The sequence below is a fragment of the Marmota flaviventris genome, chromosome 6, assembly GCF_047511675.1.
Source record: "Marmota flaviventris isolate mMarFla1 chromosome 6, mMarFla1.hap1, whole genome shotgun sequence".
NCBI lineage: Eukaryota > Metazoa > Chordata > Mammalia > Rodentia > Sciuridae > Marmota > Marmota flaviventris.
The window spans coordinates 115,663,732-115,684,281 of NC_092503.1; the positions used below are offsets into that span (position 1 = coordinate 115,663,732).

A 20,550-nucleotide genomic window follows, 5' to 3' on the forward strand; every position below is an offset into this window, starting at 1 on the left:
TCCTAAAATTAATTTGGAAGAATAAAAGACCCAAAATAGCCAATGCAATTCTAAGCCAAAAAAGCAATGCTGAAGGCATCACAATACCTGACTTCAAATTATATTACAGAGCTGTAGTAACAGAAACTGCATGATACTGATATAAAAACAGACACACAGACCAATGTTACAGAACAGAAGAAACAGAGACAAACCCACATAGATGGTGTCACCTGATCCTTGAAAAAGGAGCCAAAAACATACATGAGGGAAAATCCAAACCTTTTTAATAAATGGTGCTAGGAAAACTGGTTATCCACACGTACAAGAATGAAACTACACTCTTATCTCTCAATTTGTGCAACAATCAATTCAAAATGGATCAAAGGCCTGACCCAGGAATTAGAACAGAAACTATGCAACACCTAGCATAGGTGTTGACCCTTGGGTAGGGTTGTTGTGCAGGCAACAACTTTCTCAAGAGGATTCCTAGTGCTCAGGAAATAATGCCAAGAGTTAATAAATGGGATGCTATCAAATTTAAAAGTTTCTGCACAGCAAAGGAAAAAATTAGGAATGTGAGGAAAGAACCTATAGAATGGGAGAAAATCTTTGCTACTACTCTTCTGACAAAGGGATAATATCGAGAATTTGTAAAAAAAAAAAAAAAAAAATCAATTAACCCAATTAATAAATGGGAAAAGAATTATACAGACACTTATCTGAAGAAGAAATACAAATGCCAACAAATATATGAAAAAGTGTACAACATCATTGGCAATTAGGGAAATACAAATCAAAACTACGATGAGATTTCATCTCACACCATTAAAATTGGCAGTCATCCAAGAATACAAACAATAATAAATGCTGAAGAGGATGTGGAGAAAAAGGAACACTTTTACACTGATAGTAGGATTATAAACTAGTACAACCACTATGGAAATTAGTATGGAGGCTCCTCAAAAGACTAGGCATGCAACTACCACATGACCCAGTATACCTCTTCTCAGTATTTATCCTAAAGAATTGAAATCATCTTTACTATAGTGATACATGCATACCCATGTTTATAACAGCACTATTCACAATAGCCAAATTATAGTACCAGAGTAGGTGTCCATCAATGGATGAATGGATAAAGAAAATGCATTTTAAATATATAAAAATATATATATGTATATGTGTATATATATGTACATATTACAATGCAGTTTTATTCAGTCATAAAGAAAAATGAAATTATGGTATATGCAGGAAAATGAATGGAACTGGAGACCATCATATTACACAAAATCTGAGTCTTAACTCAGAAGATTAAGGGTCATATGTTTTCTCTCATGTGCAAAAGACAGAAAGGAAAACAAAGGTGGGGGTAGATCTCCTAAAAATCAAAGGGAGATCAGTAGAGGAAAGGGACCAGAAGGTAGAAGGTGGGAAGGGAGAGGGGAAATGCTGGGAAGTGATTCTGGTCAAATTATGATGTTATATTGTGTGCATGTATGAATATGTAACAACAAATTTAATCAATATATACAACCATGATACACCAAAATACCAATATGCAGGGGGGAAAGGAATTACTCTAAGTCTCTATTTTAGGTAGAACCACAGCCACAGAAACATACACACAAAAAAATCTAACAGTGCTTTCCTAAGTCTATCATTCATTTGTCCATATTCCTGTCAAGCCTAATTCTGATGTAGTATTAGTCTACTGAGAATACAAAACACAAAAAGTATTAGCATTTAATTATTATATTGCTTTTCACATCACAGAGGATTTTCTAATTATATAAAAGAAGACCAACCACACCCAACTCAAACTGTTCACACAATTAAATCTCCAACTTCTCTGATAAAACTGAAGCACGTTTCTTACATATTTCTTTCTTTCAAAAAAATAGCTACATATTTGAGCAATAGATTGAATGGTGCACTCCATCTCCAAACTATGTCTACCCAGAATCTGTGAACATGATTTTATTTGGAAAAGAATTTTTGCAGATGTAATTAAGGATTTCTAGATGAGATAATCCAGGATAAGGATAAGCCCAAACTTCAATGACAACTGTCCTCAGAAGAGACCAGAGATGAACAGAGAGACAGACACAGGGAAGGTTGCTAGGTGATAATGAAGGCAATGACTAGAATGATAAATATATAAGCCAAGGAATGCCAAGGACTACTGGCAAAACACGGAACAGATTCTGTCTCAGATGTTCTAGGAAACCAACCCTGCTGACTGATTGATTTCAGACTTCTGACCTTCAAAACTGAGAGAATAAACTTCTGTTGATTCAAGTCACCAAGTATGTGGCAATTTGTTATGGCAACACTAGAAAACTAAGAAAGATCATGTACACTATAAAAATCAATAAATACTTTAAAAACTAGAAAAATAAATATAAGCAGACATTCAAATATTTATAAGTAGACACTCTAACACTGTAATATGCCCCCATTGGTTAATTAATCCTGTGTATCACTATGGCGAACAGAGCTATAGATCATCATATGGGCAGAAATTAAGCCAACTGACAGAACAAACTGTCATCAAAGACTCGGTAACTATTGGCACGTGTGAGGTCCTGGGTTTGAGTCAAAGTACGGAAAAAAAAGAAAAAAGAAGGAATAAAACTAAGTAAGTAAACCATATGTGCTGGCACATACCTGTCATCCTGAGGTGGCAGGAAAATTGCAAATTCCAGGCCAGTCTTTGCAACTGAGAGACCATCCTTCTCAAATTAACAAATAAAAAGGACTGGGGATGTACCCTCAGTGGAAAAGAACCCCTGGATTCAATCCCCAGTACCAAAAAACAAAACAAAATAGTAACTACTAAACTTCTTCTACTTTTCCTATAATATTCTGACACCTGGTCACAATTTTTCTACTTAGGCCTAAAAGCATTTTGTCTGCCATTAGAAATTCTACAATTATTTCTGACATAATTTCTATAACATCATAATCTTCAACATGGTGCTTCATTTATTTTGACTAGCACAATAATTAGCCATATAATTTAAGAATGCTTTTTAGTAAAATAGCAGAAAGGGCTACTGAAGTCCCTCACTGCTAATCATTTAGAAACTTCCTGATCCAGTCTTGTCTTCATTTGAGAGCAGAGAAGCTACCCGACAAACAACAGGGTTTCTAATACAGAAAGCAATCTTAAAAATATACAAGTAACTGTTTAAAAAACAGAAAATGAAGGCTCACAACTGTGGTATGAAAACAACTTAAATGCCCATCCATAGGGAACTAGATTAAAATTTTCGAGTACATTATAATGAAGTTACTTGGTGAGGCCCTAAGCAACTTAGAGAGAACCTGTCTTAAATAAAATATAAAAAGGTCTAGGGATGTGGCTCGTGGTTAAGTACCCCTGGGTTCAATCCCTGATACCAAAATATCAAATAACAAACAAATAAATAAGAAGAGCTGCAATTGCCATTCTTTTGGGAAAGAGTGTTTTGAAAAATCAGAAAAGTCTGACAAGTCTATAGATTCCATAATCCTGCCAAAATCTCACTCACTGGAGTAGGTAATTTGTTTTTTAGTAATATTACTGATGGGTGCAGGGTTCTTGCGATTTCCAAAGAAAGCATACATAACAACAGGAGCTTAACATTTTTTCAAACTGTTTCTCTTACTGTAGATGCTCTAAATTCAGCTGTAACCTACAACTCTTCCCTTTCAGAAGTGATGGTATCAGAGCACTTCTACTCCAGTCTTATAACAGGGAATGGAAGCAGAAAAGAGATTAGTGTATAACTCCAAGCATTAAGAGATGCATATTCATGAGGAAGTTTTAATTTAGATGCTATGAAACAGGAATCTGTTACCATCTTCTGAAAATTACTAAGAAACTCAAGCCAATTAGAAGAAAATGTTTGCATTTTGGTTTACTTACATTTCACCGTATGCCCAGCACTGCTTTATCACTTTATACCTTGGATGTCAACATTTGATTTCCTATGCACCAAGCTACCATTAACTTTATTTTGATTATTCCAGAAAGAAACTAACCATTTCAAGAATATGTCAAACTTAAATACTCCACCTATACTTTACCTTTTAAAATTTTACAATCTGTACAATAACATTGATAATCCTTAAGCCTAAAAATAGAGACAAAACTAAAATATACATCTCCTTAATTATTCCTATCCTGAGACTATCAAAATTAAGTTTTTCCTGTAGTATCTTCCAACTTTACATCATTGTAGTACATGCACATGCATGCATGCTCACTCTCTCTATATATAACATACACACACACACACACACACACACACACACTATATGTAGTCTAATAAAAACGTGGTGCTAGACATGCGCGGTGTCACACACACCTATAATCTCAGCTGTTCGATTCGGGAGGCTGAGGCTAGGAAGATCACAAGATTAAGGTTAGTCTCAGCGACAGCAAAACCCTGTCTCAAAATAAAAAAATCAAAGGTGCTGGGGTGTAGTCAGTGGTAGAGCACTCAAGTTCAATCCCCAGTACTGAAGGAAAAACAGAAACAAAAAAAAAAAAAATACATGATGCTATACATACTGCTTTGCCATCTTCTTAATCAGCATTTAATTCACGTCCCTATGTTATTTTTTAAGGGGGGGGGGGGGGTCTCTAAACTAATGATATGTTAAGAGCATAAATTATGGAACCCTCTTTGCAATAGTCTCTTTTAGAGAGAAAATTTGAGAGCAACAAACAAACTTGGTAATTTCTAGACTGTATACAAAGTATGTAGCAATAGGAAAAATGAACCCCCACTTTTTATACCACTTTTGTCATCCCTTAAGCCTTCCCCCAAAGTCCAATTTTAATTTAAAACAGTAATTATGTGACAATATTAAAAAATAATAAGTGAAAATGAAAATAACTACACAGAACTTATAGTTCTGCCCCAGTTAGCAAAGGCTAGTAGACAAAATAAGTGAATTCTAGCAACAGTTTCTCCAAAGTTAAATATCAGAATCTTGCGTCTAAGACTGATCATTTTAATAAGTACCTGAGAACAGATTTCTAAAAAAAATAAGTATCCAACTGATTCTAGAGTCATACTAGAATATGCTTTCTTATGACATGTAGTGTTTTTTTTTACTGTAGAATGTTTTATAAGTAATGAGACACAAAGATTATTTATCTTCCCACTGAAAAAAATATACATATGAAGTTATACTAAAACTAATTTTCAGAAAATTATACTTCACTATTAGCTTACAACTTAAGAGATGTTTTATCTGTATTTTTAATGGATACATAGGATTTTTAGTTGTAGATGGACACAATATCTTTATTTATTTATTTATTTATTTATTTTTATGTGGTGCTGAGGATCAAACCCAGTGCCTCACACGTGTTAGGCAAGTGCTCTACCACTGAACTACAATCCCAGCCTTTATCTGCAGTTTTAATCAATCAACTAACTGATAATAGACCTCTTAGACCTTAGTTCTTCTAACCATATACTTTACAGTAAAATCAACAGTGATGTATAAAAGCATTTCTTTTTAAAGGAACCCATAAAAGAAATGGCCTGCTTTGGTTTTTTAATAAAGTACTTTTGTCTTAATCTATCAATGTTAGTATAAGCTTTTTAAATAAATTATGAAAATTGTTTAAAATTAAGCACATACAGAAGTCCAAAGGACCAAATAACACTTTGTACATTAATCATATACTAACTGTCATATGATAAGCATCTGTCATAAGCGCTATTCAAAGAATCTTTCCTTCCTTGGGACATATCTTTAGGCTCACACTCCTGAAATATAAGATTATAGCTACTTTTAGTCACTATGCTCTTCTGTCCCCCATAATAAGCATCTCTAAGGATAGGTAGCCAGTAGAGATAACACCATATTTCTGCAGGAATTACTTCAGTTAGTTCTTAAAAAGTTTCAGTCTTTCCCACTTAAAATCATCCTGTTTAGTGTTTGGCCATTAATACTTTTATTCAGAAGGTCAGTCAAGCCATTCAGTGAAAACCACTGCTTTACTGATTACTGGGCTTTGGGGTGGTACTAGGAGATAATTCTGAACTGGGTACTAAATATCCCTAAATGTCAAAGACTAGTTAGTACTAAAACTGACAAATTCACAAACTAAGTTTTTACCAAACTGGAAATAATGCTATGAAATTGTCGTTTCTACCTGTGGAAGAGTCAAGAGTACCCTTTAGATGACAAGCTTGAATTTCACATGTATTGCAACACAGAAGTAGGCTATCAGGAACTTTCACATAGAAATACAAATTCAAACTAGTTCTGGGTGCAGAACTGACAAAGATCACAAGAAATCAACTGGTTAACCCCTTATCTGAATTTAGAAAGGATATATTCTCTATTTTACCACAAAGAAAACAAGATCCCAAGATTTCCCATAGCCTTCCTTCTACAATTCAGTGGTTTTCCAATTTTTTGAATAATAGTAACACATACATATTTACATCACAAACCCTTACATGTGCTATTTTCATTTACATATATGTGAATTTGCTTCACAATTAAAATAATTTATTCCCTTACTCTTTGCAATGCACTGATATTTGCTATTCAACTTTTTGAGCAGCTAAGCATGAAACATTAAATTGATTTCTCTACCCATTAAGGAGTGACAATACCCAGTTTAAAAAACTGTATCAGAAGGTAGAGTTTCAACAATTAAATTGTATTCACCATAACTATAAATACCACTGTGTTGCCTTTCTACTGCATACATTTACTGATTCTTAATGTTATACACAAAACAACACAAAAATACTTAAAGAAAAAAAAGGATAGTATGACAAGTAGAATCAAGGAACAGAAAAGCCAAAACTAGGCCAAAAGAGAACCTCAGGCTAGCTTTAATAATCAGAAAGATCTGTGGTAAGATCAACTGATAACACACTGAAGAATGTTTAAATGCTACCATTTTCAAAAATTCCATCAAATATACTGTATTCATCAAATAAACTGTAAATCTGTTAAGTAAATCTTTTCTTTAGTAATAATATAAAAATAATTAACACTCTCAGCTAGGAAGAATAATATATCAACTTAAAGGTATGAGACCTTACCGAAATTGCAGGTGTTTCTGGTTTCTCCTCATACAATCATCTTAACCTTGAGAGAGATATACCCACATTTCTAAACTAATGTTGCAAAAACATTGTCATATAAGGAAGGAAAATACAGAAAATACAGGACAATGAGGAAGTTTGAAAAATAGCAAACAGGAATTCCTAAAGAAATTGGGAAAAAAATAATATGGTAAAATTAACTCTTCTCTTTCCCTCCTCTCCCCATCTTTTTGTAAAAGACTAACAGTATCAGGAAAAAAAAAAAAAAAAAAAGAATACAGAGCATTTTAAATCTATTTTCCTCAAATCATAACGCTCTTCCCTAGTGTTCACCAAGAATACTGCCTTTAAAATCCTAGAGATCCTGGCATAGAAAATCTTGAAAAAGTCTAGAGTTGAGGGAACTTTAAGAAACAGGAATACTATGCATTTATGATCAAACTAACTTTAAATGATTTTATCCTTTAAATGTTAACAGGGGCCACACCAGGGTTCAAGTTAAGTACGTCAAACAATGAAAGTAAAAATAATACCCTCTCATTTCAAAGAGAGGAATTTTAGTTGAGCTGTGACCCTTTAGCAACTTTATCCTGGTTGAACTCTTCTACATGTATAAAAATGTCTAACACAGTCACATCTCATTCTAGCAATATTAAGAAAACACTATTATTTGATATAAAATTTGCAGTGGATTTTTTTTTAAGGAAGTCTAGTTCTCTGTATACTAATTTCACTTTCCTTACTCCCTTCTTCTAAACTCACACAAGCCCAGGAATCTTTTATAAAGAAAATAGAAAAATATCAAAGTGAAGATGGTCAATGAGAGACATGTGTCCATTATTTGGCAGCATATCTCATATAACAGTGATTAGCTGATCATACACTAACACCCAGATCTTAACCCACAACTTTCTATCAACAAAACTTTAGACATGTAGCTTCTTCTCATTTCACTCAACTTTATGTAAACATGATAATAAACTCATTTTTCACCATACAGACTTATTTTGAAAAGAAGTCTTGAAAAAGTTGTTTAATTGGCATATTGACTAGTATTAAAAAGCCATTTTTAAAGGGATTTTCCATCTTTTAAAATATACTGCACATTTTATAATATACTTTTTTAAAAGCATTTAAGATCACAGCGGCTTTGGCCAAAGCTATCTTCTTGTTGTCTTGCCCACATCTCATTATTTTCTACAATAATGCATTCACTACACTCTTGCTATCTGTACGATAAGACAACATCCACAGATGTATTTTTAAAATTTCATCTCTTTTCTTTTAAATTTCAAAAAGAACAAAAAATGATGCTTCAGCAAACAGGATATTCCCAGTCATTCCTTGTAATTGCTGTTGGGGGGAGAAGGAGTAAAGAAATAAAGAAAAAAGATGTGAGACACCTTCTTCAAAGATGCCTAGCTAGCCTTCTCCTCCCAAAGTTAAGGTTTACTAAATTATATTAGAGATCTCTTTATGAAGATACAATCTACTATACATTTTGACTGTTACTTTCATACTTACTGTAAAGTTAAACTCTTATCAGTGAGGAAGCATTTCTTCTGACCTGTAATGCTTTGATAAAATCCAAAACTTACCAATATTACTTTAAAAGAAAAAAAACTGTTTGACAAATTCCAAACTGAACAAATGAAATTGCTAGCTTCCCCAACCCTCCCAACTTCTTTCTACCTATCCCCTAGCTAGGCACAAAAGGTCAAAAAATTCTTATGATTATTTCTTTGCTCAAAGAACATAATCAAGAGAATATGAAAACTGTTTCTCTTTTTTGTTAAACTACTCTGAGTCCTCCTCAACTAGGCTTCAGTCTGGACCTATAAAAACTAAATAAAGATTCAAATACAAATTAATTCATCCACCCTTGCCCCTACATTAAAAGACTTTAGTAAGCACTAACATACTAACAGCCAAAAGTTGCATCCTTAGGATGACTCTAGGCCTCCCTTAACATGTCTACCCCTTTGTAAGCTCAAGGTTGCCAAAAGAATTTACTGTTTGTTCTAGTCAAAACTTGAAGACAGGTCCTTCTTAGAGCTTTAACTGAAAGGGGTTTACAACTGTGAATCCTTCCTCTGTCAGTCTGAGATACATGTTTCTCCTCCTACAAAACTGAAGTGTCTTTCTCAATGGCCTGAAAGCTACTATTTTAAAAAGGATAAGGTTTCTTTATCTCCCAGTCTCTATAGGAAAACAATATCTTAACTTTGGTATCTACCTAACAGCTAATAGACACAAATGGCATGACCAGCATATTTTACCAACTCTTTGCAATTTTTTCACTTCTCTGAGTCTACCAACGCTCAATTCATCTCCTCCCTACTCTCATTCTCCCTTTAGAAGGCCTATCACTTCTGTGCAAATTGAAATTCAGTTCAGTTCATGTTAGATTCTTCTCTATTACAACAGTGTGTCACTGATTAAAATCTATCTTTACCATTTTAGTGTCTAATTTTGCTTACCTTTGACAAAATGAATAAAGAAGGAAAGTTAAAAATAATTAGTAAAAATTTGACTATTTTATATAAAATCACTAGATAAAAAGTTCTTTTAAAAAAAAAAAAACACTAGAAGAGGATCATAATTCAAGGAATCAATCAATCAGTTTTTGGGGGCTAGAAAAGGTCCCCAGCAAAAATCAAGCTCCAGTCTCTCATTCTACAAATGATGAAACTAAGGTCCAATAAGATTGACTTACCAAAGGTGATTTCAATGAGGGATTTGATTTTAGAAGGGGCTAACTCAGCATGATTCTCTGACTCCAACTTGAAAATATTCTTCCTCTTGTATTCTCATTGATAAAGCAACATTCACCATTAATCATTCAAATCAAGATCAGAGATGAATATATATTATCTGCCTAAAACACACACATTTTTATAATTCCACTGTACACCAACAATAAACATGAAATTCCATTTCACTCAGGAAAGACTATTTCAACAGTCCTAGGCAAATATATGAACCGCCTTGATGAGGAAAAACTGCTTTTACACACAAGTTTAGAAAACAAACTCCCATGCATAAATACGAAGAGTGCCAAATGATTTAGATAGTCTTAAAAATATTTGCCAAAAGAAGAAAAATAAAAATAAATTTTAAAAACCCTTTTCTGCACTTACCAGCAAAGCATTTGGAACAGAGATTCATAGTCTTGCTGGACCTGGGGCAAAAAAAAAAAAAAAAAAGAAAAGAAAGAAAGAAGAGCTAAAAATTCTGTATCAATCTAATTAAAACATAAGATGTTTGAAATGTAGGCAAAGAATTTCCTGGCCAGACAGGAAACTAATAAATGAGTAACAAGTTCCTGACTAGCCACCCCTCCCCGCAAAACAAACAAACAAACAAAACAACAAAAAGTAAATATACCATATGGTTTTCATTTTTTACCTGTGAGTTAACCAATGCTTTACTTCATTTGCTGTAACTAACAGCTCGGGCAGCAATAACTTTGGAAATAATATAATATGCCCAAAAGATAGCACAGGATTCAATGTGTCCCACCTACCCTCTATTCATACTCATTTGATTTCTGTAACATTATTAGAACTTTTTTTATTTTGGGTGGGGGTGCTGGGGGTTGAACCCATAGGCACCTTATCATTGAGGTATATCCACAGCCTTTTCAATTTTTTTTTTCCAAACTCTAAGTTGCTTAGGACCTCACTAAAGGCATGTACCACTGCACCTGGTATATTACTTGAACTTTTATCTCTTTTTTCTCTCATTCAATTTCAGTTTCTAGTCACATTACAACCCTGTAGTTTAAAACTCTTCTTTAGATGTTCTCAAATTATTTTTCATGCCCTTTCATCTTTTAACATTAACTACAATTCATTGACTACCACCTTGAATGGGCATTTAACATACATTATATTATTAATCTTCCCAAGAGATGAGTATTACCATATTGCGTTTCTTCTAAAATGCATTTTTTGTTTTGTTTTGGCACTAGAGATTTAACCTAGAATCACTAGCACTAATCTACTTCCCCAGCCCTTTTTATTTTTTCTTTTAATAGGGTCTTACTAAGTTACTGAGGCTGGCCTCAAACTTGTTATTCTCCTGTCTTGGTCTCCCAAGAGGCTGGATTACAGGCATGTGCCACCACAGCTGGCTCTAAAAAAATTTTTTTTAATCACATTACCATTTCTGTAACTAGAAAATACTTTACAGTTGGCTACATTATGAATAATTTAACAAGGGAATGTTACCCCTATCTCCTCCAAGGTGTTATATTAAGCTGAAGAGTCTTAGAAATCAAGAACATACAACCTGAGAGGTTACCATCTTGTCCGACATAATATAGCTGGATAATTGCAGAGGGATATCTGGCCTGGAGTTTGAGCTACCTCCAAAGGCCATCCAGTCTATTCATAACACACCTGACACCACACAGCAGACCAGGGACTACAAGCCAGGTTGTCAATAAGGACTCATCTGTTGAGTTCATCTCCCTGCTATTTCCTTTCTTGATACTTTACCAAGTGGACCCATTCTTACAGCTCCTTCTTCTAAACACATCTTTAAAAAAAAGGATCTTACTGAGCTGATTAGAGCCTCTGTTAAGTTGCTAAGTCTAGCCTTGAACTCGTGACCCTCCTGCCTGAGCCTCCCAAATTGTCAGCATTACAGGTGTTGTACCACCACAGCTGGCCCAAAAACCTCTTAGAACCCTCCATGGTGAACAAGCTGACCTATTTGCAGGTTCACTCCTCAGCAACTCCACTCCCAATAACTGAGCCTTCAAGGAGAGTTGTACCTCCTTGCTATTTCCTTTCTTGATACTTTACCAAGTGGACCCATTCTTACAGAAGAGTCAACCTTCTTACAGAAAGTCAACTTTCTTCTTGCCTATGTACTAAATTTTATAATTATAGAAAGTCTCCTTCAGGAAGTATTTCCTGATGACTATAATTGTTTTCCAACATAATGAAATCCAAAATCTAACCGTCACTGTCACAGAGTGGCAAGATGGGGTGGGGGAAATCTATTTCTCTTTCTCGGAGGAAATGCTATGTCAAAAAGTGAATTTTTTTTTTAGAATTCTGTTTAATATATATGAAGGGCAATGAAGAAAATCAAGTATCAATAAATGGATAAAAATGAATAAACAGATAAAGAGATGTGTTAATGGTAGCAAGTAACATTTGTTAGATGATTACTATATGGTAGGCATACTACCAGATGCCTTCAACTGTTTTACCAAGGAGGAAACAGAAGTTCCTAGAGAGTATATAAATTACAAAGATTACAGAAACAGTAAATGAACAAATCTGGTCTAATTCCAAGCCCATAAGCTTCTTTTCACCATGCAAAACACAGGCCTCTGCCCCAATATAGAAGCTGGTAGACACACAAATCCCAAACTAATAGGTTTTGAGAATGGTCCCACAGTTAAAAGATTTGACCTAATCAAGTTAGCTCCCTGAGATAGGAAAACCTCTCATCTGGCAGAAGCACAACCCCCATCCTCCCTTACTTACTTACACACACACACACCTACACTCACAATCATTTCAGTTCTAACACAAGGAAGAACTAGGGTTGAAGGAATTCCTTTGTTAACTAGAACTCCCCCTCAGAGAAGCAGAGTCCTATATGATATTTTACTATCTCTAGTCCATGTAGCGTCCCAAAGAGCCAGAGGTAATTGGTACAACACCTTTGCTGCTACCTACTGTGCAGCAGGAATCATGGAAAGCCTGCAAAAAAACAACTGAGGGCAGCTCAGATCCAAGTGTGCCAGTTTTAACCTGGTTTCAATCCCTGGTAACAAAAAAATAAAAAATTTAAAAATTGTGTTTCACAAAGCTGTTAAGAAAAAAAAAAATAGCAAAATAGCATTTTTTTACTCTCCTTGATCTCTTTTCAGATAATGTATTTAAAATACCCACTACTTATATAAATGACATTCGTTTCATATTCTGAACAGGAAACTTTCAGTAACATACTGATCAACTGGGTTATAAAAGAACTAATATAGCAGATGTTATTAATCAAAATATGCTTTAAATCTGAAATAAACCAGATTTTGGCTATAAAAATAATGGTCATTGCTGAACAATGCCAATTTGGATCACAGGGATCAACAACAATGAAACCAAAATAACTGGCAGAAACTTCTGAAAACTTTGCTCCTTTCTCATGTTGTACATGTGAAACCTGAAGCTAACCTCAGGCATCCAACTACTGATTACCTACATAAAAGTAGTATGAACAATCTGCATAGTCGTGGGACAGAAAACAGTGCTTTCTATATGAAAGCAAGCATGAAAGAGAGATGTGATTCTTCTTTGTTCCCACCACTACAATGAAACTACTCTTGAGATCTCCAATAGCTTCTATGTTCTAACACCAATGTGTAACAGGTTGAATAATGACTACACAAAGACATCAAATCCTAATTCCCTGAAATTTGTCATCCCTAGAAGTTACCTTATCTAGAACAAAGGTCTTTATAGATGAATTAAGAATTTTGAATGAGGAGATTGCCCTGGATTATCCATGTGAGCTCTAAATGACATCATTATGTGTTCTTATAAAAGTGGCAAGAATGTTCTTGTGAGTTGAGAGATATGCACAGGAGAGGTGATGTTAAGATAGATGGAAACAGACTGAGATGGAAACAGACTGAAATGATAAAAATCACAAATTCAGGAATACTGGGGATAGCTAGCAGAGGCAAGAAATGGATTTTCCCTTAGAGTCCCAAAGACAGCCCTAACAGATTTTGTAGCCTGCAGAACTTTGAGAATAAATTTATTTTGTTTTATGCCACTAAATTTGCAATGATTTGTTATAGCAGCCTCAGAAAATTAATACACAGAGTTCTCTGATCTCATCTTATTTTTTCTCGGCAGCACTTCACAAACCTTATTCTTCTTTCTAAAACACGCTCTTCTTATTTTTATTTTAAAGTTGTTGTTATGGTTTGGATATGAGGTGTTCCCCCCAGAAGCTCATGTGTGAAACAATGCAAGAAGGTTCAGAGAAGAAATGACTGGGTTACAAGAGCCTTAACCCAATCAGTGAATTAATCACCTGATAGGGATTAACTGAGTGGTAACTGAAGACAGATGGGGTGTGGCTGGAGTAGGTAAGGCACTGGGGGGGCAAGGCTTTGGGGTGTATATTTGTATCTGGCAAGTGGAGATCTTTCTCTCTGCTTCCTGATCATCATGTGAGATGCTGCCATACTCTCATGCCAAAATGTTTTGCCATGAGGTACTGCTTCACCTTAAACCCCCAAAAATGGAACCATCTGTCTGTGGATTGAGACCTCTGAAACCAAGAGCCTCCAAATAAACTTTTCCTCCTCTATAGTTGTTCTGGTTGGGTCTTCTTCATCACAATGGCCAAAAAACTGACTAAAATAGTTGTAGATGAACACAATACCTTTATTTATTCATCTTTCTTTGTGGTGCTGAGGATCAAACCCAGGGCCTCACAGGTGCTAGGCAAGTACCCTTCCACTGAGCCACAACCCCAGCCCCAAACACACTCTTCTTTTATCTTCTTGTCACTTGGGTCCTAAATCAAATTTACCCTCCCTGCTACCTAATTTTCTTCCCACCTCGCTGTCCCCTTTCAGCCTCCCTTACTGGTTCCTCCCCCACTGCCAAGACATTTATCTGGGAGTCCCATGATTCATTCCTCATAAGCTCTACTTCTCATCTGGTGATCTCATGCAATCCCATGGCATTATATATTGTATCTTTAGACTAAAAATTTACATATGTTTACCTTCGATCCCAAACTTCTTCACCTTGCTGCAAACTCACATATGTGCCTATTTGACATGCCAACATGCAACATGAGGGCAAACACAGAATTTCAAATTAGAATTCTCAAACTCTCTTCCAAGTTTCACACATTTTCTTATACACCTTTATAAATGCTAACACCTTCTTCCTCCCAAGCCGCTCAAATCAAACTCCTCTGATTCCCTTCTTTCCTTCAGTTTCCCATGTACAACACAGCAAGATCCACTCTTCTTGCAAAAAGACTTGAAACCTATGCACTTCCTCTTCTTCTCAGTACTTCTACTCTGGCCACTACTAACTCTCTCCTATGTCATAGTTAATGACTTTTAACTGGTCTCCCCATTCCCATTCTTGACCTTCAACAATGGATTTTCCATACAATAGCCAGGATAATCTTGTAAAAACAACTTAGATCTTAACACTATCCAACAATTTCCTGTGGCATTTAGTGTAAAGCTCAAACTTTTTACCAAAGACTAGAAGTCCCCTTGTGGTGTGACTCTGCCAACCCTATTCCTTTCCACTGTTAACCATCATTTTGTCCTGTTTACTCTCCACATTCCAACCAAACTGGTCTTTTTTCTGTTCCTAGAATGTGCCACAGAGCTTCTGTCCATGCTGTGGCACATTCTCCATCTCCAAATCATTGTTAAGGCAGTCTCTTTTTGTAATTCAGGTTCTAGTTCAAACCTCTTCCTTCCCCTGACCCAATTTAAATCAGTCCCTCTTCTTTTCTCTCACAGCACATCATTCTTTGATATCTCACCATTTGACTCTTTGCTAGCTGACTTCCTTTCACAACTAGAAGATGAGCTCAAAAACCCTCTTGGTTACTCTTATTTTGTACTTAATAGGCATATCTGCTAAATAAAGAAAATAATCTTTTTTTCAGAGATATGGATCACAAAAATACAAGTAAATTTTTAAATGTATTTTGTAGAGATCATTTAAACACCAGCTAAATGATAGGATATCCACAAGTCCTATGGCTGTCAACTTATCATCACTCAGGAGCTCCATCACAATGCATTTCATAATTAGTAGATTTGTATATCTTGACATGATTTATCATTCAGGAGATAACAGGTGGCAGACATTGTAGAAAGTTAAAAACCAGTTTAATTTGTTTATCCTCTCAATAATTAATGCTATTTGCAAATACATACTCCTTATATAGAATATAGAAAAAGAACAAAAACATTTAAGCATTAACTGAAGATCACTTACGATTCTACCTACCCAAAATAAGAACTGATAACATTTTGAAATATTTACTCATTTTTATAAATAAATATGCATAACTCAGCATTTATTATATTTAACAGTATTGGTGAAAATGTGTGGTATTTCACAGGTATTCATTTTATTATGCTTTGTATTATACATTATATGGTCATATATTTTCTTTTGTATATCAAAAATTAAAAGAAATGCACGATAAAAATATTTTTTTAATTTTAAATTTACACTTAATTTTCTTGTGCCATTCTTCAAGAACGTTTTGTTGCTCTAGAATAATTATATAATAAATAACATAACAGATATAAATAATAATAATCTAGTACATATTAATACTTTATTTTTGTTGCAAGCTTATATTGGATATATAATCTTTTCCCTGAGTATTTATTTTTCTTAATATATGTTGCTACAGTCAGCATTTATAGACAAAAATCATGGTCATAAATGTGTCTGAATGATTATCCTTAAAACTGATTTGAAGAGTAAAATTTACTAGAGGAAATGTATGATTTTGTTAAGTATGGCTAAATTTTGAAAAGTTCACACATGTTTTCCTATACACCCTTACCAACATTCAGTATTTTCACTTTCAAATCTTTGGTGGTAAAAATTGTTATTCTGTTTAATGGTGTGTCTTCTTGTTTTAAAAAAAGTTCAATTTCACTCATTTTTAATAATGAATAAAATTCATCACGAGGAATTTCCATTCTTAATTTCTTAGAATTCTAGAAAAGTCCTATTAAAATATTTTTCTAACATAAACAAGACTATTATCTATACCTACCCATGGAAACACATGCATGCCAAACCCACAGAGAAGCTGTTTTAATATAAATATAGAAATTAAAAAATAATCCTGTCATCCTATCAATGTTCCTCAACATACACTCTTTTTTTTCCCCTGGGCAGTAGAGGAAGAACCTAGGGCATAAGAATACTAAAGGAGAATAAAAAAGAAAAATCAGTACCAACACATAAACATGCCAACTCTTCCATTTGGTTTCTTCTCTAGATTAGACATGGACCTTTAAAAAAAAAAAACCTAGACAATGAGATTTACTCCTTCAAAATCCTGTGTTTCTTTTTAAAAATTCTAATTTCTATAAAAGCAAACTAATCACAGTTCTTAAATTCCTTTACTAATTCAGGAGGAGGGAAGAAGAAAACAGGATAAATCAATAGAAGGAAGGAGAAAGGGAAGGAATTAGGGGTAAAGGGAGAGTTGCAAAAAAACAAACAAACTAGAATGCATCCTTCACTCTAAAACCATTTCAGTTGCCTTAGAGGTAAAATTACAAGACTAAAGACCAGGAACAATCTGCCTGACACCTAACACATTTACAGTCAGAAAATCTAAATCCCTACACAAGCTAGGACACAGCAAACAGCTCTGCTAAATATCATTCTCTGCTCACCCCAAGCAAACAAGAAAAGGGCCAGTTCAAATAGATGACATCCTAGCTGAGAATGACAAAGGAGGCTTTCAACAGTGCAACCAGCTTGTCAGAACTATTTCACATCACTCTAAATCACTCAGACAATGTCTGCAAAGTTTTTGTTTTTAAGGGAATATTAAAAAGGAAAAGACTTGTTAATAAGAGGGACTCATTTTTAGAATGTACTAAATAATAGGTTCTAGAGTGTAGCAGTATGAATCACTTTAAAACTGCTTATTTCAAAAGTAATTTCACCATAAAAATTTAGATTCCAGGTGGGGTATTGTGATTAGAATTTCTTTAATACTGTACACCCAAATCAAGGAGGGCAGACCACAGGATATGCCTCTGGTTTTATGTATTTTTAAGTTCTTACACTAAAAATATAGAAATGTAAAACAAGTCGGATCATCTGTGGTTCTATACACATTACTAAAAGCTTAGTTCAGCACCATCCAACAATTATAAACAAGATGAAGCATGATCATCAATAGTCAAAAGAAATTAGGATTTTTAGCATTTGAAATCGTTTGTGTAAAGGGAGGGAGGGAAGGAGGGAATACAATGAACTGAACATATTTCAAATATTTTCAAAATGCTTTTTCCACAAGAGAAACTTAATGACACTATCAATTCTAGCATACCATGTATATGCAATGGTTATGACCATCTTACCAGTTATGCCCAAACATAATAGATTTTCATTCCCAAAATTATCAGCAATTGCTTTACAATGAATCATTACTTTACAATGGACTCCTTTAAGCAAGCACTAATTTATGCTAAATATGAACACAAATGGGGGAGGCCTTCAAAAAACTGAAAGTAAAAAAATCAGGCATGTAGTCATGCCCACAGAGATGGTATTTGGGGTTTCAAAAAAGGACGACAAAATCAGAGGAATCACTATCCTAAGATCATCTATTCAGATAAGGTCTGTGAAAGGTCTGTGAAAGACCTGAGATGGCAAAGTTCAGAAACACTGAAGTCTGGAAGGACATCAAGCAACACCAGTGTTGGATGTGTTGTCAAAGGCATTACACCAAACAAATCTTAAAAGGAGAGAGGAGAGAGTTTTAACATAGACAGATACAGTGTAGATATAGATATAAATAGATACAGTTTAAACATAGATTTAATGTTTATTTCTGGAGAGTAATCTCACCAATGCCATCAATGGCTCCTTTGAAGATCATCTAGAAAGCAATGGAATAAAAGCTTTTGAATGTTGTCAGAAGATCATAAATGACATCAAAATTATGACCACTCTCCTAAGGTTACATGAACGGATACTTATGGTTTAGGATAAAATTTCAAGTGACAGCAACATTTACAGATTTTAAAGGTTCAAAATCTATTCTTTATCTTAGAAAATGTGCAAGTTGAAACAATAAGTGAATATGGGATCTTTTTAAAAAACATGGTCAATGACTTTAAAAGTGATTTTTAGCAAAAAGTAAAAAGTGATGTCTACAAAGATGTGGAATGTCTGAATAAATCTGTTCGTAAATATAGAAAAAGTAGTATTTTAAAATTTTTATGAGGAACATGTACAAATACTTCTATAATCAGTGATGTTAAACATGCAGTTACCATTGGGATAAACTGGGTGAACAACTGTATGTGAAATCTGTATGTGAACTGCACACATGTGAGCTATATGTTGATGAAATTTAACTATTTAAAAGTTTCTATATTCAACTTAATGATACTATCAATTCTAGCATACCATGTATATACAATGGTTATGACCATCTTACCAGTTATGCCCAAACATAATAGATTTCTCAATAAGAACATTTTGTTCTTATTGAGAAAACAAAGACTGCCTTACATTTTGTTATCATATGTAAATGCATGATCGTTTAGGAAACTCAAACTCTGTATTACAGTAAAACTAATTAATGCATAGCAGAATTCACGTTTATAGCAGAGAAAACAGGAGGGGAAAAAAGTTCATTGCTATCAGATATAACTAAAGAAATCAAAATATACAGTTGATAAATGTAGTTTCATTTATTCCCATCCACTTTATAAAAATATTTTTTCAGAATTCTTTATCAATGGAGGGCACTTTCTGCACTGAGGAAAATTTTCTGTATCTTGATCTGGGTGATGATTACATAGGTATATACATTTGTCAAAATTAATTTACACATTTAAGATCATACTACACATAAAATACAGTTCAATCACATACTTTTGGTACAAAACTACCCTGAAAAAAATTTCTACAGTACTTTAGATAGCACTATTCCAAAGGCATTCTTCATGTTTCTATGAAAATACGTACAAGATTACCAACCACTCAGTATGAGAGCATAAACCTAAGAATAAACTGAGACAAAACACATATGAGAAATAGCTTGAGGTATTCCCTAGCCTTGTTTTTCTTATGGCTAGTCATGCTGCTTCTGCAAATGGATGGGGTTAGGTGGTTACTACATTTATGGAGATCAGAATGCTTTTCTCAAAATAGGGGTCAAAATAATTAAATGGCCATGAAACATTTGCAATGGATTAGATACACTGAAAAACCACTTCTTCTACAGCAAAGCAGAGCTCTTTGCATTTTCCATCATTTTTACAATAATGATTACACAAAAATTTTTCAACAACTAAATACACACTTGCCCTACCCAGGTGAAAAATATTTTGGCTTCATCCTGATGAAATGTGCATTTATGTACTTTTCTTATTAAGATAATTCAGGCTTTGTGAAAGAGACATTCACTTATCCATACTTATGCAAAATCAGATCAAAGGCAGAATAATTTTAATAAAAGATGAAAAGTAAGCCTAAAGTATTGTTATTAGATTTTTCTTTGTCAGAAAATGAGTCATAAGCCTGGAAAATGATAGACTTATAAGCGGTTCAAACCACAGGGTTAAATAGTTGTATGGCTGAGAAAAAGCAGCACTCGGTACTTTCAAGCAACTGGAAAACATTCAAGGAAAATGGTATCTTACATGATGTGACATTTTCATTTGTTTCATTCAGGTAAAATACAAGTGCCAACAGAACATCTACTA

The 20,550-nt window shown here is 34.2% G+C and overlaps 1 protein-coding gene across 1 annotated transcript in view; it reads right to left on the reverse strand.

Annotated features, from left to right (window-relative positions):
• Positions 1 to 20,550, reverse strand: part of Zfand3 (zinc finger AN1-type containing 3) — a 313,535-nt gene that overhangs the window by 210,861 nt on the left and 82,124 nt on the right. The window contains exon 2 of the mRNA XM_027943576.2: positions 10,196 to 10,236. Coding sequence (XP_027799377.1) covers positions 10,196 to 10,236 — 41 coding nt within the window. The remainder of the gene's footprint in view (positions 1 to 10,195; positions 10,237 to 20,550) is intronic.